At 32.0% G+C, this 23,989-nt stretch overlaps 1 protein-coding gene across 1 annotated transcript; it reads left to right on the top strand.

The window, feature by feature from the left end:
* Nucleotides 1-1,352: 1,352 nt before the first annotated feature.
* Nucleotides 1,353-14,478, top strand: LOC127066170 (sodium channel protein Nach-like). Its single transcript, XM_050999579.1, has 11 exons — nt 1,353-1,697; nt 2,385-2,527; nt 2,811-2,874; nt 6,370-6,544; nt 6,651-6,790; nt 7,092-7,218; nt 9,198-9,498; nt 11,699-11,752; nt 11,844-12,012; nt 12,113-12,219; nt 13,222-14,478. Exons 1-11 carry the CDS (start codon nt 1,483-1,485, stop codon nt 13,464-13,466), a joined length of 1,740 nt encoding a protein of 579 aa, XP_050855536.1. The 5' UTR covers nt 1,353-1,482; the 3' UTR covers nt 13,467-14,478.
* Nucleotides 14,479-23,989: the final 9,511 nt, after the last annotated feature.

The following is a 23,989-nucleotide window of genomic DNA, read 5'->3' as shown; positions in this document are numbered from 1 at the left end:
AAAAGAAAGCACCCGTTCGATATTTTTACATTTTCTCTCTTTTTTCTCTTCTTCATCGAGAACTTTGTCGGATAGATAAAAACAAAAACAAGAAAAAAAAAAGAAATAATATTCCACCCTTTACTACAGGAAGAAGTTCATTCTTAGGGAGATTTAAGGAAGTCTAGTAGAAAAGAAAAAAGAAGAAAAAAGGAGAAAATGAAAAAATAAAAAATAGAAAGAAAAACAGTATGAAAGGCAAGTAGAAGCGAAAGAAGAAGCGTAGACATCGATATCAGAGTATCGTATACTTGGATGATAGAAAAGGATAGTTAGAAAAAAATCGATAGACGGAGAGACGATTGATAGAGGAATCGGGAGGATGTTCGAGTATGGAGATTCGATTAACACAGTGTAAACTTGATCTAATTCTCGATGCGTCCGAATGATTCTGCCGTGTGATACATGCCTACCGAGTAGTCGCACGTACGAGTTTGCTCGAGCTCTTTCATAGAGGGGTAGCGAGAAAAAGAGAGAGAGAGAGAGAGAGAGAGAGAGAGAGAGAGAGAGAGAGAGAGAGAGAGAGAGAGGGAGAGAGAGAGAGAAAGAGAAAGAAAAAGTATAGTAGTAGGAAAAGGTTATAAAGAATTCACGAGGGTTGGCTAGAAAGCGAGGAAAACGCTATTCGATGCTATTCGTCGTAGCTTAAGTCCAGTATGTCGGATGTACTGATACTTAGAGAAAGAGATAGATAGACAGATAGACGAACGAATAAAGAGAGTTTTATATATATATATATATATATATATATATATATAAAGACAGAGATAGAAACAGAAATGGAAAGAGATAAAATAGGTAAAGTAGACGTGACTTGCATTCGATCGTGCGTGAGATACGTGATTGACGTGGTGAGAGATACGTGGATATATACGTGAGAATGTTGTCCCGATGTTTTCAAACGAAACAAAGCGATCTTGAAAGAGAGAGAGAGAGAGAAAGAGAGACAGAGTTACAGAAAAAAAGATAGAGAGGGACAGACAAACATCCAATAGCCTCGTGCAAACGTCATCGTAGTCGGTTTACGATCTTGAAAACTGTATAACGCGATTCTTCTTCAGTCGAAAGAATGATCACAAGACCGACGGATCGACTTAGTCGTTTTCGTTTTCGACTAGCATGAAACCGTAATTATTTTTATTCGAATTTGTATTAATTATTATAAACGATCGTATCGTTGGTAGATTCTTCTTTTTTTTTTGTTCGTTTTTTTCTTTTTTCTTTTTTTCTTTCGACGATGTCGTAAATTTTAAACGAATATCGAATTAAGATCGTTGGCTCGATTTGTTTGATTCGCGTTCGAGTTTGTTTAATTCGAAGGTTCCGATCACACGTGGACGATTGTTGCGAATACTGTGCGTCGCATAGATCGTAAATCGTAGATCAAATAGTTTTCAAAGATTTAACGTTTAACATCGATCAAATAATTTCGTTAGCTCGAGAATGAGAACGGACGTTACCGAAGGGAAGGTGCAAATAAAAGCGAGAACTTCGAAAGTAGGTGCCAGTAACGCGTGGGCATCTTCTATCACGAAGCGATCGTCATTAAGATATCATATTTTTAAGACGTTTGTCAAATACGTCAGCCTTTATTGCGAACAATCTACTTTGGTGGGTTACAAGTATTTGACCGAGCCACGTAGAACCTGGATCGAAAGGTAATTATTAACATTGATTTATATCAAATTAAATTTTATGTAAGATCGATCTAAATGTACTCTATCGATTATATATATATATATTTTTGTTTTATAAATCATTTATAACGTCAATCGAATTTGTTGCGTCAAGTAAACGTATGTACGTTAAGTAGTACGAATTGCAAGTAGTGCGAGTCAATGATCGGATATTTAAGTAGTACAAATGAGTTGTCATTTCTTTCAAGTTGTTAACCACTCGATAATTAATAGAATAACGATAAGAAATATATGTCAAGTTTGAAGGAATGGATTAATAATCTTTCGCGATAGTTTCAAGCAGTCGCTCGGTCGGACGTCTTAAGTAGTACGAATGAATTACATGTTTCTATAATGTTAGATATTTAAGTAGTACAAATTCGTATCAAGTCAGAAATTTAAGTAGTATACATCTATCACTCAGCAATTAATAGAACAACAATTTTTCTCAGTGATACGAGTCAAGAAATCGCATTCAGACATTTAAGTGATACGAATACATAGAATTACGTACTTCTACGTTGTCAGACATCAAAGTAGTACAAGTCGAGCATTCGACAAATTTATAGAATAACGAAGAAAAATATATTTAAGAATTTCGAGGAATCAATAATTTGAAAAAAATAATTCGTTGGTGTTTTTTTCTTTGTTTTATCATTAAAAAAAAAGGATCATATGGATCGCGGTGCACCTGACGACAATATGCATATTGGTGTATTTCGTTATCGATGCCTACACAGCTTTCACGACATTGCCGATGGTGACGTCGGTCGAGTCGGATCATTATCCTACCAATCAGATCACGTTTCCAGGTAAACGTTTGACACTTTGCTTTGGATCTTAATCAAAACTCTTGAACCCTTGGCATTATAATTAACACGTACGTAAAACCTATCTATACTTTACGGAAACGTAATATTGCAATTATTATCCGTCGTTCCTCGATCATTTTATTAACGTGGGAATTGTGCGACGTGCAAATCATGGCGCTAAGGGTCTTTTCGAGAGATCGTAGAAATTTTCTTTTCTACGATCGGATAAAAGGAACGATCGTATGTATATCTAAGAAAATCTTTTCCCCGTTATCATTTTCAGCCATAGCAATCTGCAGTATCAACAGGATAAGTCGACGATCCGCGATGAAAATGGCTATGAAAGTGTGAGAGAGATTTTCATTGTGTTAAATAAACACGAAATGATGACGGTTATGCATGGGAGACGGGATGGGAATGGGGAGAGGGGGTTGGTAGTGGTCTGCGGTAAAACGAGAGACGGTCGACGACGCAAAATAGAGAGTATCGAATCGAAAGAGGGTGGGTAGACAGGAGGGATGGGTAGACAGAGTGACGAGAAGTAGGGGTGGGTAGAAGCACCGCACCAAATTGCAGTGCATGGCCGATTTCAATCGGGTGTACGCATTGATGTTGCGTCGTCGAGTCTGTTTAGCGAGCATTATTCCAAACGCATTTTATTTGGCCGCGTTAACGCGCCCGTTCGTTCGTTTCCGACCGATTCCCCGAATCGCAAATACGACCGCTTAGAATCGGTCGTGCGAATTACTTTCAAATCATCCCCATAAATACGGAACGTTCGTCGGCGAATGGAAATATTTCAAATTGAATACGAGAGGAAAAGAGAGAAAGTGTCGGCCCATGCGTTCTAAGCATTGGATATCTTTTTTTATTTTGTCTATTTCTTTCTTTCTTTCTTTTTTTCTTTATTTTATTTGCTGTCGTTTAAAAAAAGTGGATAACGTCGTCGAGCGTCATCGTCGTGTTTTTTTTTATTTTCATTCACTTATACGCAAGATTATCGAGGAGATTTAGATTTAAATTTTTTTTTTATTTCTTCTTTTCTTCGATTCTTTTTTAGGGATACGTTTCAAAAATTATCAGAGAATTTATGACAGTAATAAGAGTTAGAAGAAGTGGGATTAGTATAGAGAAACATATGAGAAATATATATATATATATACATACATATGAGGAGGAAAATTTAGAGAATACAAATTTCTAACGATAAGACAATACTTCGAGACAAGGTAAGTTCTAATATTTGTACGATCAATTTGATGACGTCTTCAAATTAGAAAGTGGGATAGTAGAAATTTGGTTCTAGAGATCGAGTTACGCATTGTCGAATTGAAACGACAACGTAGTTACTAAACTTTACGATTGTAAAGTTGCTTTGGTACGTTGTTGATCGAAGAAGACTATAGGTACTTTTGTACTTTACGTTTCTCTCTTTCTCTTTCTCTCTCTATATATATCTCCCTCTTTCTCTCTATCTCTAACTATTTCTCTTTCGTCGGGTTCTCTTCAACCCTTTGTTTGGATAGTATTTTACACTACTTGTTCCTTGTGAAGCGTCAAAGACGATAAAATGAAAGATCGAAGATCGAGGTAGAGAAATATTTCCGTGAGAGAAGTAGAAACTTTCGAACTTTTCACGTCAAATATGAAACTAAGTTTTATTCTCGAGGTATAATAAATAAATATATATATATATATATATATATATATATATATGTATGTATGTATGTATGTATGTATGTATGTATGTATGTATTAACCGATAAAAGAAAGGATATAATAAAAAAGAGCGAAAAGAAAAATGAAAAAAAAAATGGAAAATCAGAAACTTCAACGATATCTTTCTTCTTCGAATATTGTACTAAGCGGTTGACTAAAAAAGTTTCTAGATGAATCAGAAGTTTGTAGAAAATTTTAAAGATCGATTACTCCTTTTCTTCGACATTCTTTAGACTAATTTCTTTTCTTATTTCTTCTTTTCTTTTTTTTTTTCAAATTGTGAAACCACAGTTTCCTAACTTATGCAACTTTGAAAAATCTTCAAAATTAATAATCGATTCGTAAAAACGCTTAACAATTTTCGACCTCGTATCGTATAATATTGGTATTGAATAGTTAACGTGGTTTTGAAGTAATATAATATTCACTAATGGCTGATAGAGGATTTAGGAATTTCTTGGCTAACGTTAACGTTAAGGAAATTAATATTTTATATAAGAAAGGAAAATTCTTGTTAAAATAGACTCGTGCGATACGATACGAAGATCGGCTGATCCGTGCACGATCGATGCTTCGTTTTCTGCGTTCTTAAACGAAGAAGTATGTATGTATATTATACATTCATACATATATATAGTCTTTTGCAATAATGTTGCTTCGACCGCTACAACGAACTTATTAACCACCGACATGCGCAAGATATTACAGCTATAAAGCTTACCACATAAACGTATAACATCGTAATACATAAATATATATATATATATATATATATATATATATATATATATATATATATGTATATATATATATATATATATATATATATATGTTTATACGTAGATGAGAGAAGTATATAAACGGAAATGGGAAGTTATAAAGATAACATATAAGCGTGTTTAAACGACGCAGTAATTTTGACGGATCATTAAAAACATATTACACTCGTTATGGATAGTAATTTTTCGTTAGACGATGGTCACACCATCAACCACCATTACATCGTTATATTAATTTATGATTCGGAGGATTAACGACGATGCAGGGCACATATCGTTCTAGGTAATACTAAACCGGTATTAACGATCTTTATGATATTATGTATTTTTAAGCATGACTAAATGATGTATTACCTACGTGTTCAAATAATGGACGATTGAATTTTCTTTTTTTTTTTATGTCATATACACATTCAATTATCTTGATTACATGATAACATTAATAATAATTACTAATTAATAATAATAATAATATAATAATAATTATTATTATATTATGTAACATATACTTATCTATATACATACACATAGGAGGGGATAAATTAACAACAACAACAACAATAATAATAATTATTATTATTAATGTTAATTTATCCCCTTCTATGTATGTGTGTATATAGGTAGGTATATGTTACGTATTTAACATAGGATCATTTGACGTTGTACGAAAATTGATGAAGATCCTGAGAATCTATGATTATATTTAATGAAGCGTTCATATATACGAAAATCCATGGTCTCTTCGATCCATCCAGTATAAGAGGAACCCAGTGCGTTACTTAGAACTTCTATGAGCTTGAAATTCACGACGTTAATGGAATAGACATTTCGTGAATTACCGATTCAAAACTATTCTCCAAGTTACCGATAGAGTTTCTCTCTCTCTCTCTCTTTCTCTCTCTCTTACTCCTTCTCTCTCTTTCCCTTTACTCGTATCTTTCCATTGGCCTTCATGGTGAATACCATTTCGGTACTTTGTGCTTCCATATTATATGAAAACTTATCTTCATGCTCAGCGAGTTAGTATTTCAATGTTTCTCTTCGAGTTTTCACCTCGTCGATTCTTCCGGAAAATTCTCTCTCTCTCTCTATCTATGTATCTATCTATATGTCTTTCTCTGTCTCTATCTCTCTTTCTCTCTTTTTCTCTTTCGTGAAAATTTGTCGATTAAATAACACTTTGAATAAACGATAAATTTGTTCGTCAAAATTACGAAGTCAAACGTAATTTGCGCGAAACGATGAATGTAACAATATTATGGTATTGATTATAGTCTCGCGGTTTATTATAGTTCTCTGTTTTTTTTTTTTTTTTTTTTTTGATCTTACACCGACATTACACAGTTACAGATCAAACGTCACTAAACTGTCCAGCGACGAAATTTTAGAATTGATCGAACAATTGGGAGACGCTTACAATTCGATGCACAGGTTCGAAATAACACGATACGACGAATTGAATCGTGTTTTACTGGATTTTTACGAGGGTGATTACGACATGGACGCCATAATGAAAGAAGTGAGAATATAAATTTCCAAATTTCTTCTTTTCTCTTTTTTACACGTTCGAACGAACGAAAAAAAAAAATTGATCAAGATCGATCCTATTTTTTTATTCGTTTCAGTTGACACCACAATGTACCCTTATGTTGATCAAGTGTTTATTCAACGGCAACGAATATAATTGTTCGGAACTTTTCTCCTTCGAAAAAACTCAGGATGGATATTGTTGTACTTTTAATTATATAATTAAAGGCAATACAAAGTGAGTTTAAAAAAATTTCAATAAAGTTTTGCCGAATTTGAAATAATCGTTGATCGGACAGATATTATTTCATGATATATATATATATATATATATATATATATATATATATATATATAGGGTGTTCATGAAGGTTGGAACTAAATTTATATTACGCATAAATTATATCAATCGATTAATACAATCGAATAGATAAAAGAAGTTTATATAAACTTATGTCCAAAAATGTTTTACATGGATTAACTCAACGTTAATAAAATTTTAGTTTCTTTTTTCTGTTTTCTTTCTTTTTTTTTTACAGCAACGACGAGGAACCAATGGAAGTGAGAACTGTGAAGGATTTAGGAATCGAACGTGGTCTTACAGTCGTGATGGAACCTTTCCTGGACGATTACTTTTACACTTTTCTTCCCGTTATCGGATGGAAGGTAAGAGAGAAATAAAGAAAGAAAGAAAGAAAGAAAGGAAAAAAGAGAGAGATAGAGAGAGAGAGAGAGAGAGAGGGAGACAGAGAGAGGGTAATAGTACTCCTGAGATCATTTCAAACAATCAGAAATCCATTTTACATCGGACATTTTCACCATTTAGTAATTACATTACGTAATTTTTTTACGAGTATCCGAAAACAAGGTATAAACACTTAATATTATTCGTTTCGATGAACGGATTTTAAAAATTAATTTATGTATCTTCTAATGTCAGTTACCTATAAAAAAATAATCAAAGAAAAACAAAAAAGAAACTATTTTGTAACGTGTAAAGAAACATAAATAAATATTTAACCTTATCGACCTACGATATTTCTTTTTCATTTCTTTTGTTTTTTTAAAGGACTTTTTTTTATAACAAAGCTTTTTATCAACAGAGATATATGATTTAACGAGTGTACCTTGTAATGTCCATTTACCTATAAAAAAAAAAAAAAAATAATCGAAGAAAAATAACAGAAGAAAAAACTATTTTGTAACGTGTAAAAAAACATAAATAAATATTTGACGTTATCGACCTACGATATTTCTTTTTCATTTCTTTTGTTTTTTTAAAGGACTTTTTTTTATAACATAGCTTTTTATCAACACACACACACACACCTATATACATACATCTATAAGAAGAAAGATCGATAGAATTTGTCGAGAATTTAAACGATTATTAAATTTCACATTACCAAGTGTAGAAAGGATGTAAACGGGACTGAACCGGACCGAGCCATCTTTCGCACCTTTCATTTTTCTCATCAACGAGACGACCATTAACTACTCAACATCTGTGCTTCATTCAACGGAAAGTACTATAACCGACACGAGGCACGACGATAAAAAGCTCACAAAAGTCATTAGCGAACGCAGGAAGGGTATAATCCCTTCTCCAAGTAATCCTCGTCCGCAGCGGTTGTTACCTCCGTCCAAAATGTTTTTTACACGTTCCACCATTGTAAATGGACATTGTCGTGTCGTTTTCTCTTTCTCTCTGTTTCTCTCTCTTGCTTTCTTTCTCTATTTTGCTTTCTATCTTTCTTTTTCGTACTTTCGCTCACGTAAACGCTTTCCTGCGTGACATGCTTTCGGCGCAAGTTACATGTCCATCCTACGTAATGACAGTTTTCTCTCTCTCTCTCTCTCTCTCTCTCTCTCTCTCTTTCTTTCTCTCTCTTTCTGCATGTGTCTCTCTTTGTCTCTCAAACTGAGAGAAAAGAAAAGAATTTTCTCTCAGCAACATTTATCAAAGTATTTAAATTTTTACCAAAGTATACCAGGTCTTCCATCTATCTCTCTTTTACCAATAATAGACTTGCCTTATTTCTTGTTTTTATTTACAAATAATAATAATACCGATAATAATAAGGATGATAACGAGAACGATAGTATTTATTATAAGGGTTACAATCTATCATACAGTTCAATTGAAAGTACGAAGATAGTGTAGATACATAAAGAAGAATTAAATAGCAATAAATTATTTATCGCGCGATAATATCGCGTTTGGGTTATCTGACACGATTATCTTGCAATGATTGAGTCTTGAATGATGAAGCATGATTCTTGAAAGAAGAGAATATGACGAGTCACGTGAAAAAAATTAACAAAATAAAAAAATAACAAAAAAGAAAAGAAAATGATTTTCAATGGATTTAATCGAAATATATCGAAATATTTAATTATAGTTAACGACAACGATAAAAGAAAAAAATCTATATGTGTATTTCATATTATCCGATAAAAATATCCTTCTCGCGTTAAATTAAATTAAAAATTAAATTAAAAACAAAAAGAAAAAGAAAAGAAAGGAATAGCAAAATTCGTGTTATTCGTTATTAGCATTAATTACCATTTATCTTATGTTAATTTGAATAATATCGTAAGGATAATATGTAAATAAGTGACGTGTATAAGTGTGTCCTGTATAGGTGACGTTGTTTAATCCAACCGATTATCCCGATAACATCAGTGGCGGTGTCACCGAGGTGCTCGTTTCGCCGTTATTGGAATCCTACTTGGAAATCGAGGCTGTATCCTTCTACAGCACTGGTCAAACCAAATCGTATCCAATTTCAAAACGGAAGTGCATATTCCCTAACGAGATTCGAACTCGTTATGGTGACTACAGTTACAGCGATTGCTTGGTCGATTGCAGGGAACAGCTAATATGGAAAATGTGCAAGTGCATTCCATTTTATCTTCCAACACGTACCGAAGTCAATTCTAAACGTTAGTATATCAATATATCATAAAGATTATCATATATATATATATATATATATATATATATATGTGTGTGTGTGTGTATGTGTGTATTTATTATTTTCAATGTTTTATATTAATATTTCAAAAATTCATCATTATTATTTCAACGCATAGATATATCTGTATATAACGTAGGTATGGATGGAATTGATTAGAATATAATGATCAGTGATAAGATAAAGAGAGAAAAGAAAATAGGCAAAAGAAAATAGAGAGAACAATAAGCAAATAGATAAAATGGATAATGCTAGACTATTAAGAATTCAGAATCGATGAGATTTTGCGATAATGTGAATCTTTTTGTTTTCTTTTTTTTTTTGCCATGTCACCATTCGAATAAGTCTTATCGCAAATGATAATAATAATAATAATAATAATAGTAAATAATTTTTTAATAGAATAATTGATGATTTTACGTTTCATTATTGGAGACGATCAGTCCTTTAAATAATTATATTTTACGAGAGATATCTCACGATCATTCTGTCAAGCAAATTAAAATATACATGAAATAGATGCATATCCATGCTGGTGCATGCATTAAGTGCATTCGTTGAAATCGGATTAGAGACTCGTTCCTGACCGATTATTTTTGCAAGGGGAATCGATATCGTGATATATATATATATATATATATATATATATATATATATATTAAAAAAATAAATGAAAAAAATTAATGAATAAAATAATAATAATAATAATAATAATAATAATAATAATGATAACAATAATAATCAAAATGCGTTTGTCATTTCGTATCAATCTCATAAAGTTCGCACAATCGAATCGAATCGAAGGATCATCGATGTCCTCTCGAGACGTGAACGGGAAATGGAAGAGAGAGAGAGAGAGAGAGAGAGAGAGAGAGAGAGAGAGAGAGAGAGAGAGAGAGAGAGAGAGAGAGAGAAAGAGAGAGCATCGCAAACTATTCGGCGATATTGTCAATCGATGTCATTCGACCAAAAAATCGAAGAAGCTATTCCATTTTCTTTCCTTCGTTTTCTTCTCTTTTCCAATCGAAAAAAAGAAAGAAATAAAAATCAATTTTCTTTCTTTTTTTCTTTAAAATTTGTTCTAATCAATAACGATGAAATTAGAATACAAATACACACACGACACGTAGAGAAACACGGCAAATCTTTTTCTTATCTATCGGAAACATAAAAAAAAAAATTTTCTAATCAAAAGTGAAACACCATTGCTGCCGTTTAAAAATTCACCTCTAATTCCGATCATCTAAGTTTCTGTTATCTTTTCTTTCTATTAATTTTTTTTCTCTTTTCATTTTCTTTCTTTTTTTTTTCATTATTTTTCCTTCTAACGATATCAATTCGTATATTAAATTCCGCAATACGCTTTCTTATTACTCGCCATAGCTAATTAGACATAATTAGATCCCTCGTTAGTTTTTTAGATATTCTTTCATTGATAGAAATTTTTCTAAGGGAATAAAACTTATATTTTCTCTCTCTCTCTCTCTCTTTCTATTCAGTATCTCTATCTTCTATTTCTCTCTTATCTCCGATGCAATCTGTAAAGAAACATTGCTGAGAGTATTGCAGGCGTACAGTTCGCGTTCTCCCGAGCTTTGTAACGAGGCTTTACTGCGGCTAACTTAAAGCGTTTAAAGCCGATCGCACGAAACGGATTCAAGCGACGACGAAGGGATTAAGCGATGACTGGAACTTGAACGAGGGCGAACGAAATGCTCTCTGGTCGAACGTGAAACTTCTGCTCTTCTTCTTCTTGCGCCCGGTATCTTTGCTTCGACTTACGTACTTCTCTATATAGTTTATCGATCATTCGAAAAAGAAGAGAGAAGAAAAAAAAAAGAAACCTAATGTCCGTATCACTCTCATTTTTCTAATCCATCTTGAGTCGAATCAAATCGAATCAAATCGAATCGAATCGAATCAAATGTTTCTTCATGCTTTTTTCCTCTATGTTCCTCTTCCTCATCTTTTTACTTGTTCGTTTATTTATTGATTGATTTATTTATCTATTAATTAATTAATTAGTTAATTAATTAATTTATTTATTTGCTTGCTTGATTTACGAAATTAACAAACGAATGTTATTTTTACGAGCGATATATATATATATATATGTTGTTAATATATGTACGTTTCTTTTCTTTTCTTTTTTTTTTTCTTTATAATAGATGGAAGAAGAGCTTGCACGTTGACAGACATGCCTTGCTTAAATCATTACAAATGTAAGTGACATCATCGTTAACATCAAAACGATGTTAATTAATTTTTCTCTCTACGTTCTATTATAACGATCTATTTATCTTTTAATTTCAGCCGAGTGGTTGACCGTATTTCCTCACGAAGAAGACACATTAAATATCACGATGAATAATTACAAATCGTTACATTGTAAAAGTTGTTATCCCTCGTGTCAAGACGTTGTTTATACCATGCATAGTTCTTTCTCTACGATGCAACCTGGATTTTACGAGACGTCATTGTTGTAAATATAATACGACGGAATAATTATTGATTTCATAATTAATTATATTATATAATAAAACATTTATTCTTATTCTTATTATATTTGTCTTGCGTTTTAGAAACAATTTCAATATCGTCGATCAAAGTATCATTCATGTATTCTTTTCGAAGTATGGTACGGTTAGATTGAAACAAGATATATCTTATACCTGGTATGAACTTTTGAGTAAGTTATATTTTTAATCTTTTTTAATCTTTTTTCGAGACTCTAATAACTACAATATATATATATATATATATACATATATACATATATATCTATGTATGTATGTAAATATATATAGACATTCGATAGATCCTAAATCAAAATATGCAAGATAAAAAAAGATTCGTTCGAGAACGTCACCCTCTCGAAACACGATAAATTCACTTTGTTTTTTGATCGAACTTTTTTCGATGTACCACTACCCCTTTCCGAAAACCCAAGCTTTATTTATTTTTCTCGGGCCAAAGAGAAAAAGAAAATAAAAGGAAAAAAGAAAAATAAATCCTCGGTTTTCGATTCTTTCACGCGTAACGAGACAATCTTTCTTTTTTTATTTTATTTTATTTTTTTTTTATTTACTCCGTTCTCTCTTTTTATTTTTACACGTAGACGAGTAACAATCGAAAATATTTTTTGTAATAACGACGTGGATCTTCATTACGAGGGTCGATTATTTCAAAGAATGTGATTCCATTCCTTTCTATTTGAGATATCGATATACATCGAGATATCGATATTAAAACGATTTTCTTAAAATGTTCGATAATTTTTCAAGAAGAACAATTATATATATTTATATTTTTCAATAATAAGTATAGAAATATCAGAATGTCTATGACTTATGTTAAATCACAATCATACATACATACATACATATATATATAATAAATAAATCTATTCTTTCATTTTTATCTTTCTCTTCTTTTCAATTTTATTTCGATTACATTTTCGAAGTTGAAATAGGAGATAATTATTTATCAATTAATTTCTAATCTTTTATATATATATTTTTTTTTCGATGAAAATTTAAACATAGAAAATCGTTTGTGTTTCTTTTAAAAAATATGAGTTTCGAATCGGTATAAGACCATTCATAGTTTTAATATCAGATTCGAAAAATTCGAATCGATTATTCAAATGATACAAAACAAATCGTTAAAAGGACTGACGTTTATTTTACAGGTGATATCGGAGGTATTTGCGGGGTCTTCATCGGGTTTAGCCTCATCAGCGTTGTCGAGTTAATTTATTTCTTCATTCTTTTACTTTTCGATCTTTACAAAAGTTACGATCCAAATAGTGAGGAAATCGATATAGAAATTCCTCGGAAGGAGGCAACGATGTATACCATATATTGGAACGAATTGGTACCGAAAACTAGAATTGAGAAGGATTTGCTTCGTCATCGTAAAGTCGAACGATACTAATTACGTAATTAATAATCCTATGTAGCAATGATCCTTAATAATAATTATATCGTCGCTAATATTAATGACATTAATATTACAATATACAATGTTTTCTCTCCTTTCTATTCTTTCTTTTTCTTTCTTTCTTTTTATTTTCCTTAAAAATTTTATCATTTGACTTCAGATATAAAGATAGAGCGATACGTCCATCTTGAATTGAGCAAACGATCAACGATTTGTAACGTATTATAATTAGAGATTTCGATCGAATAATAATACAAAAAAGAAAAGCAAAAAGAAGAAAGAAAGATAGAGAAGAGGAACGTCTCTTGTTAAGATATTTTTTATAGTGGAAGTAACACGTAGTAGAAAAATAAAGCCACTGGATGGCAAATATTTTTAACGAGACAGATACTAAACGTCTTGCGGTCCGGTGAATGGTGTTGAGAAAGAAGAGAAAAAGAAAGAAAAAAGAAAGAAAGAGAGAAAGAAAGAAAGAGAGAAAGAAAAGAAAAGAAAAGAAAAGAAAAGAAAAGAATAGAATAGAAAGAGTAAGATGAGAAGACAGAGAAGATGGCAGAGCCGAACAAGCAGGCTACTCGTCGAAGAAAAATGTTGCCATCAAGAAAGACAGAGAAAAAGAGAGAGAGAGAAAGAGAGAGAAGAGACTCCTTAACGCTATAATAATCTTCCGTTACGGTTTCAACGTCGTAATAACAGTATCGAGCTTTCGTAGATAGATCGTTCACGATTACGCGTTATGTGGTTGTGTGCAAGCGCGATGGCATCAGATTCGCTGTAAAAGAATTCATTAATTAAACTGCACCGAGACTTTACTATATATATGTATGATGTATATATATATATCTTTCTCTTTCTCTCTATATATCTCTCTCTTTTTCTCTCTCTTTCACACGCATACATTTTACGTTGGTTGACCGAGAAGCCTGATAAATCTAACACGCGACGACCCGTGACATTGATGCATTATTAATGCTAACGAGAAGAACGTTGGAAAGACTTTGACATGAACTGGTTCTCCTCCTTCTCCTTCTCCTCCTTCTTCCTCTCCTCCTTCTCCTCCTCCCTCCTACTTTCTCTTCTTTACTAACCCTCCTACACCACCCTCCTCTTCTGCTTTATTTCTTTCTGGGTCCTCCTAACTCGACCTTTCTCTCTTCTACGGTGCAAAGATAAAAACGAATGTAAAAGAAATAAATATTAAATAAAATAAAAAAAAAAAGAGAGAAAGATAAATAAAGAATAAATAGGTTTCTCTAATCTAAAACTTCCTTCCTAATCTACGTTTTTCTCATTCGGTATCATTATCAATTAACTATGATTAACTTGTCACGAAATTTCGTTACGAAATCACGATTAATTTAATCTTGAATTTCTTTTTCTTTTCTTTTCGATAACCTTTTCTTTTGGGGTTTCTTTCTTTCTTTTTGTTTTTCGTTCATTTTTCCGAATAAAATTTTTCCGGACGTATTCCACCATCCACGATGCTCTTCTACGTTCTTTTACGTTCTCTAAGCGTGAGAAAAAATGTCAGAGAGCATTCGTCTCTTTTAGAAACGAAAATGTTACTTTTATCATTACTTTAGAGTTTCATATATATATATATATATATATATATATATATATATATATATATAAGATATAAAATATTTTCAAATAAAAAAATATCACGGTGTTATTTATTCGGAATATGAGACATCAGATATTTTTTATAGATAGGGATACAACAAAAAGAAGAAAAAAAGAAGAAAAGAAAAAAAAGGAAATCATTATCGTGATAATCGTATACAAACATTCGTTCAATATATAAAATAAACGTACTATATTATAATGATTATTCATCTAGATATAAAATATTCAAACAATTCATGAGAAAAATATATTGGCGTTATTTATTTAAATGTAAAAAATTCAATGTTCTAAACATTTATTTATCGGTCAATCGAGTATACCTTGTAATGAAATTTTTCTTATAATAATAATCAAAAGGAAGTATTATTTCCTTTTCTTTTCTTTTCTTTTTTATTCTTACAAATTATCCACGCAAATTCAATTGGAGAATTTCCACGATAACACTTCGCTAACGATCTGGTATTTTGTTCACTTGGATTCACCGAAACAAAGCGATCAGACTGGAAGATTTTGAACGTCTTAGCTGTGGGGCCGATCGATTTTACAAGAATCACTAGCCGCGCTTCCGAACTCAGCGTTCAGACATTAAGTTCGCTTCAAAGGTCCGACAAAGAGAGAGAGAGAAAGAGAGAGAGAGAGAGAGAGAGAGAGAGAGAGAAAGCTTTATCAGACTTCTCTTAGAGATATTTCTTACGGTCGATTTCGAGCTTCGAACTTCATCCTACTGATCTGTTCTACGTTACGAATTCGTTCCTTTACTATCTCTGAATAAACTAAGCCGAAAAACTTTTTCAACGGAGAATTTCTCTTTTCTTTGGTGGTACCGAGATGCATTTGCATTCTCACCACTTCGCATCAAACGACGACGATAAAGTCATTCGAAAAAAAAGCTCGCGAAAGAAACTTCCGTTGACGAGAAAATGTTGCGACATTAGTCGTCGATAATATATATACATACATACATACATATATATATATATATTTTTTAAAGCAAGTATCTGTTTATGTAGATGATACATGAAACATAAGAAAAGATGTCAACTAAAATTTAAAATCGTACATCTTGTTTTCTTCTTTACGTATTGTTTAAAAAGATTTCAAGTAAAATGCAAATACAAGAAAGAGTTTAAAGATCCGTTTAAGGATTTATTAGATCGAAAATACATCAAGGATCGATGGAAACCAACGTTTCAAAGTTTTTCGTTCTTTCGATCGTAATCTCGAACTTTTGTTTTTTTTTCTCTTCTTAATACAGTGATCATCAATGAGCGCGATTGATTGCATAAATAATTTTTCAAATGGTTGTTTCAAATGGAACGTTTTTGTTATTTCAAATTAAAATTTTTTTTTCTTTTTCTTTTCTTTTTTTATATCGCATGCAAACCTGAAAATCGTTCTTTTAATGACACGGTCTAGTTAACTCGACCTCGATATACGTCGCCATGAGTACTCTTCGTCCTCGATGACACTTGTTCTTTTATCGAGAGAAGAGACGATTAAGTTTTAACCGATGCACAAAAGAGAAAGAGAGAGAGAGAGAGAGAGAGAGAGAGAGAGAGAGAGAGAAAATGCTGACGTATAATATAAACTCGACGTTATTATACAAACAATTCGATGTTCACGAAAGTTAGATAAAACTCGTGGACACCCTTTGATATCGACGAAGACTTCGTCGAAAATTTTTCGTCGAATAATTTTTACATCTCAAAAAACGAAAAAAAAAGAAAAAGAAAAAGAAGAAAAATGCTATTACGATCGCGAAAATTTTATTTCCCTTATCATACGTATTAGAAAAAGAGAAAAAAGAGAGACAGAGAGAGAATGACTTGTACGATATTGCAGTACTATTACGTGATACAGGGTGGCTCAAAAGTTCTACGAACGATTTTAAAAATCGACATGATCTTTTGTCGAAATTGTTGTGAATGAAATATTTCTTTCCTTTTCTTTTTTTTTCCTTTTTCTTTTTCTTTTTCTTTCCTCGTTTCTTCTTCTTCTTCTTCTTCTTCTTTTCGGATCATTCAAAAGGTTAAAAACTTTTACTGGGGCCGCCTTAAAGAACGTTATTTCTATTTTCCCCTGCTCAAACCCCTTCCTCAGTCGCCATCATTTATTTCATTTTCTATTGCAACAAATCGAGAGAATCTCTCCTATCTTCAGAAACAGCTCATCATTCGAGTCGAAGTTTCGAAGCTTCTTACTACATAAAGTTGTGCAACGTCCTTTGCATTCCAAATTGCACCGTATTACGCTTCTCTCTTTCAGTTCACATTCGTCTGCAATCTGACGATAGAGAAGACGTTCAAAAGATAGAGAAAGAGAGAGAGAGGGAGAGAGACGTTCTTACAGCCTTTATATATTAAGAGTGCTTTCTATCAGTGCCCTGGTTATTCGGTATTACGCTAATAAGACATGATTTCTTTATTTTTCTTCTTTTTTATTCATTTTTATTTTTATTTTTTATTTTTTTCACAATTTTCTATACATTATTTTTTGCTTCGTTATATAATGAGTACACGTTTTATTGAACTTTTCTCTCGGATTTTTCAAGCCGAAGTATCATAAAGGAATCATCTGCGATTTTTTTCATTCACAAAACCGACTAATGGTATTTATTAAAACTTTTCTTTCTTTTTTTTTTTTTTTTCTTTCTTTTATTTTAGCATCAACAATTCTCTTCCCCTTTTTTTTTTGTTTCGACTTTTACAGAACGAAATAATCTTTTGATCGTTTAAAGATTCTGTGAAATTTCATAGGTGTTGAATACTCCTGAATAGACAGAATTAATAGCAATTAGGTTAATCGACACGAATTCATACTCTAATTTTCATTTAAACGAGGTCGAAGCTTTGCAAAGCTCGAGCTAGATAACTTGGTGGACTTCGTTTTGCTAATAGAACGTGGTGTGTTCAATGAGATAGGGGCTGGATACGGATCGGGAGAAGATTCGTACGAGGAAATACGATTCCGTTGTTGGATAGTAACACGAATGTGCGTTGGTTCAATTTATCTGCTCGAAGAGGAGAAGGATCTCTTCAATGGATAATCCTCTGACTTTGGATTAAACTAAATTTTTTCATTTGTTGGATTTTAAAAAAAAAACGAAGAGAAAAAAGCTTTATTGCTTGTCGTTAAATATAAGTAGAAAAATATTTGAAGATTGCAATGATTAATATTTTTTCTTTTTCTTTTTTTTTGTTTCTTTAAACAATTTATAAATTATAAAAATCACAACTATCTGATAATCTATATATACGTACATACATACATACATACATATGTATATAAATATATATAATATACGATATAGTTATATCGTATATTTTTCATAAGATATCTTTAACAAATACTAATTTCGAGATAACATTAATATTCCTTTTCGTAATCTCTCCAAGATATCTAATAAAGTATTCTAATGATTAATTAAAAAAAGACGATATAAAAAGTAACGAAACGTGGTTCTTCGTTCGGACGTTTCAAGATAGTTGAGAGAAGAAGTACAGTAAGTTTATAGGAGTCTAACGATATAACTGATAACAAGTCTTACCCTCCGAGCGCTTGATATTTAAATGTTTGACGGGAGCAAAGACAAACGATATTAATTAAAATGAATTAAGATAAATTTTAGGGGAACTGGGGGATTGGGGGATTGGGGGATTGGGATGAATGAATACTTAGTATGCCTCGATGTCGTCTACGATTTATACCTTTTGGACGTGAACGGAACGATCAGTTTGTCAGATAGGAAAGCAAAATAAGAGGGAAGAGAAAGGAAAAAGAAAAAAAAAAGGAAAGAGGAAAAAAGAAAATTAAAAAATTAAACGAAAAACTTTGATCCTACTTTTTCAGGAAAAATCAAATATTTTGATATGAAGGTTTTACAGAGCGACGTTTTAACGAGAGAAAGAAAGAGAGAGAGAGAGAGAGAGAGAGAGAGAGAGAGAGAGAGATTCCGATATATTAAAAAACGTCCGTGATATTTGGCCGAACTCTTTGACGAAAAGTTTTCTTTCAAAATAGATTAAACGCTACGAACGGAGAAAGATGGGAAATATTATAGAATATATATATATATATATATATATATATATATGTATGTATGTATGTATATATGGGTTATGCTTTGAACGTGTTTCAAATGGGATTTAATGAAACGACTGCTGCTCTATGTGGCGTTTGAAAGCGACGAAATGCGCGGCCAATTAGCCTGCCAGAGTAAGTACTTTGCGTTCTATTATAATTACGCGATACACGTTAGAGAGCAAGTAATATCGATCGCTTTGGGTCTTACCACATAGAGGCTTCCGACTAAAATGAAAGGAATATGGTTGGGTGCGTGTAAGCGTATATGTATGCGAGAGAAAGAGAGAAAAAGAGATGGAAGAATATAGATATTTCAAACGTATTATATGTATTTTTAATAAATGTTTTTATACGATAAACTTCATCTAAAATTTTATATCGACCGGGATAAAATTTGTATAAGATTAAAAGAGTTTTCGAAATTTTTTATTGGTATTATTCTAACGAGAGATTTGTTGATATTTTATGTATGTATATATATATATATATATATATATATATATATATAATATAAATATAATTTTTTAATTTCACAAACTATACGTACAATTTTACATCGAGTAAGATAAAATTTTTATAACATCAGAAATTTGAGAATTTCATTCGTATTATTCTAACGATTGGCTTATTAACGTACATAACATACATACATATATATACATGTATATATATATATACTATTATTATTATTATCATTATTATTATATATATTCATATATATTATATATTTGTCTCATAATCGAAAGATTCGTAAGCATCGAGGAAGATGAGAGTCCTTAATAGTTGCGTCCTCGCATCTGCTCTAACGTATCTCCTAACTTCTTGGGAAACTTGGAAACTCGGATAACAGGGTCGTGAAAGACTTCCTTACGTAATGGAACACATCAAGCGAAATCTAAGTAGAACGTTAGCGAGCCGTCTTACCATCTCTACAGATGCTTCTTCTTCTTCTCTCTCTTTCTTTCCTTTTCTCTTTCTCTTTCTCTCTCTCTTTCTTCCTCTCTTCTTCGTTTTCGGTCTAACTATTACCAAAATAACGGAATAAAATGGAGCACGTCTTCTGGATAAAGTTACTGTCTTCTTCTTCTTCTTCTTCTTCTTCTTCCTCTTCTTCGAAAGAAAGAAAGAAAGAAAAGAGAGAAAGAGAGAGAGGGAGAGAAGTAAGACTATTTCGAAATACCCTAAGGTGTTTCGAGAAGTGGCCAAACTTCTCGAGTCCTTGAATATATGGTACTAATTGTTCTCACAATATATATATATATATATATATATATATATATATATATATATATTTTGCGAGAATAATATCCGAAATGATTCATTCCGTATTAAATTAATGAAATAATATCAAACTGATGCTTGATATAAATTAAAAGTTTCACAGAGTATTATGTTAATTTTAATTTTGTTATTAAAATTGTTCTGAGAAAATATATATTCATACATACATATATATATATATATATATATATATATATATATATATTAGTAATATTTGAAATTTGTTCGAACGAGTTATTTATTTCAAAATTCAACCTTTGTAAAATTCTACGTATTAAATTTAGTTTCTAATATTAAAATGAAAACTTTCATATACGGAATATATTATAATAAACAATTTGAAAATATATTCAACGACGTTTCGCTTTATTTGTATTTTTTAAAGTATGAAATATTTTCAACACAATATACAAGTTAAACCTTACAAGTATGTAATTTCCTTTATTCTATTAATTTTTCTCTATCGATCTAACGATCGATCCTTCCTAACGATATTAAATACTTTTTCTATCGTATCATTAATACTATTCTACTGATCCAGACTTTATTTCAAAAACTCGAAGGAGAAGTTGCTCGTTTAATATATACTACATACACAGATGTAAATCCAACTTCGTGACATAGGTAAACAGATTTATGGGATAGAATATGGTTGCTGCTACTCCGAAGTGTCCGAATTAAACTTATTCAGGCAGCATGCATATAACGAAATTCATATTCATAATCGTTTCAAACTACTGGTTATAAATTATAATAATCAAATCGTTTATACATCCGAGCATTTCTCTCTGTCTTTTTCTATTTCTCATTCAATAGTTCTTGAATTATACTATATCAAATAGAAATAATAGAAGATCCAAAAGAAAAAAAAAAAAGAAAAAAATAGTGAAAAGAGAGAGAGAGAGAGAGAGAGAGAGAGAGAGAGAGTAACTATTTCAATCAGGAATAGGAAAGTTTTCTCGTTATTCGTGTCGGAAGCGTTACCTAATTCATTTGAAAATCGAATAGAGGCGTGAATTGGTTAGAAAGTCTCTATGCAAACTCGAATTTCTATACTATCGAATTTCTAATACAGGTACCTGGTTTAACATTCTCCCTCTCTTTAAGCTTCTTTCGAATTCCAAATAAAAGTATGTTATATGTTCGACGTGTGTACGATACGTGTATAAATACATACGCAGTTACGCACTCGTATATAGAGAAACACGTGTAATGATCAGAGACGTTAATAAAGTAGAAAAGAAAAAGTGAGACCGAAAAAGACAAACAAAGAGAAACAGAGAGAGAGAGAGAGAAAATCCAAAAAGATTTGAAAGTGGAATAGCAAAATGGTATCGGTGAGTAAGTAAAAGAGCATTGACGTTTTGGTAGAAGAAAAAAGAGTAATAGAGGGGTAATGGAAAGGGTGGAAGAAGAGAAGGGGAGGGAGAGGGAGGAAAAAGAGTCTGGCAGATTCGAAACTTCGAGTCGATCTGGCATGACAAAGTTTTCGGGGTATGGCTAGTTTGAAAATTTATTCGCGACAGCAGGAGCGAGCTCTTGTGTTCCACGAAAATTAATATATTCCGTTTATATATGTACCATTGGCCTACCCTACCTTTTCTTCTTCTCTCTCTATTTTACTCTAACACATCCACCCCTTTCGATCCGTTACGTTCTCTCCTTCTCCTCCTGCTTTTTCTATTCTATTTTTATCTTTTTTCTTCTATCTCTCTCTCTCTCTCTTTTATTCTCTCAGTTCTATCAGCGGTCTCATCCGGGTGTCGTTTCAATTAAACGACGACCAAAACGCGTTATTATTGTTTCACTTCGTATTTCGTTATGGACGATCGTGTCACATATGGAAACTTTGCATATCTACGTTTAATGAAGAAGACCGAAGAGAATAAAGAGAGAGAGAGAGAGAGAGAGAGAGAGAGAGATAGAGGGAAAGAGAGACAGAAAGAGGAAAGTCGTTCCGATCTCAGAGTTAAAATTATACGAATTTATATTTTATATTTTAATATTATATCGACTGAAATCATATTTTAATTTCTATTGATAACAAAGGATTCAAATATCCTTCATTTCCTTTAATGAAGATCGAAGAGAACAAATAACTTTATTTCCGAATGGAGGTCGTAGTTAAAATTGTTCTGATTCGTTTTTATGATTATCGATTGGTATTATATTTTAATTTCTATTGATAACAGAAGAATTCAGGAATTCTTATTTCGAACGTACCCGATAAGTTTAATGAAGATTCGAGATAAGGGATAACGGATAATTGTGTATCTACCAAGGGGTCAGAGTTAAATTTGTTCTGATTAATTTTTATGATTATCGATTCGAATCGTAATTTCTTCTTTCGGAATGTAATTCGGTTACATTTAATGATGCTTTTGAAGAGAACAGAGAGAAGTGGTTCCGAGGATTTCACAATTAAAATTTCAGATTTTTTCTTTCTTTTGTTAATTACTATTTTTACGATCGTCGTAAAATTATCGAAAACAATTTCATCATTCCTATTGATAATAAGATAATATTGATATTGCGGTGAGCAAATTGCACGATTATTATTTTTCCTCGAATGATTACACTCAGATGTTCATATCTATCCCTTTTAATCGAGCAAAAACTTTTTATTAATGTTAATACGCGGACAGATATACGCGGGGAGAATCTTTACCCTCGAAAATAAAACAAATAAGAAAAAAAAAAATAAATGAAAAACAAACATGAAAGAAAAAGAAAAAAAAAAGAAAGAAAGAAAAAGCACGAATGATAAAGGATTAGACGTGAATGAACGATTCGTATAAACGAAAAGGCGAAAGAGAAAATTGTTGAATAAAAAAAAAAGTAAAAATTCCAAGAAATATATAAACATTTTTTTGTGAGAAGTAAAATAATCGAGATAATCGATTTGATCGATGATCGAGACTAAGATAGAAAGACAGAGACAAAGACAGAGAAAGAGAGAGAAAAAAGAAAGAGAGAAAAAGAGAAAGAGAGAGAGAAATAATCGACAAAAATCAATGGAAAAAAAATGTTCCAGTATTTTTGGCGACATGACGAATAGTGCAAGTACGAGAAGGACTCTCTCTCTCTCTCTCTCTCTCTCTCTCTCTCGAAAATTGATTTACCTAACATCGTCGTACCACGCACGTATCACGGAGAAAAATTGAATCAGTCATCTAGGGGTGACGTATCTCCGGGGAATAACGCTGGGAAATTCGAACGAGTAGGTAGGTAGGTAGGTAGGTAGGTAGGTAGGCAACCACCACTACCATCACTACTACCATCACCACTATCACCACACCACCACCGCTACCACCACCATCGCTCGTGTACTCGCCATCTTGGTGGTCTGCTGGATCATTTGAACGTGCTCGTCAAAACTAATTCGCGTTCCATTGCGGCTTCGTTCACAGTTCACGTAGAGGATGTTAAAAGGCATTATTTTCTATCCCCATTTTTTGGCCCATTGGTCATCCCAAATATTCGTTTTTCTTCCTTACCACCCCCTCCTCTCTCACTCGGTACTT

Source organism: Vespula vulgaris, chromosome 9 (assembly GCF_905475345.1).
Source record: "Vespula vulgaris chromosome 9, iyVesVulg1.1, whole genome shotgun sequence".
Lineage (NCBI taxonomy): Eukaryota > Metazoa > Arthropoda > Insecta > Hymenoptera > Vespidae > Vespula > Vespula vulgaris.
This window is presented reverse-complemented; position numbering and strand designations above follow the sequence as displayed.

Bases quoted from the DNA above. Each gene is read 5' to 3' on its own strand.
- LOC127066170 (XM_050999579.1), top strand. From the start codon at position 1,483: ATGAGAACGGACGTTACCGAAGGGAAGGTGCAAATAAAAGCGAGAACT. The intron at 1,698-2,384 runs GTAATTATTAAC...TTAAAAAAAAAG, and splicing joins CGTAGAACCTGGATCGAAAG to GATCATATGGATCGCGGTGC. The intron at 9,499-11,698 runs GTTAGTATATCA...TCTTTATAATAG, and splicing joins TACCGAAGTCAATTCTAAAC to ATGGAAGAAGAGCTTGCACG.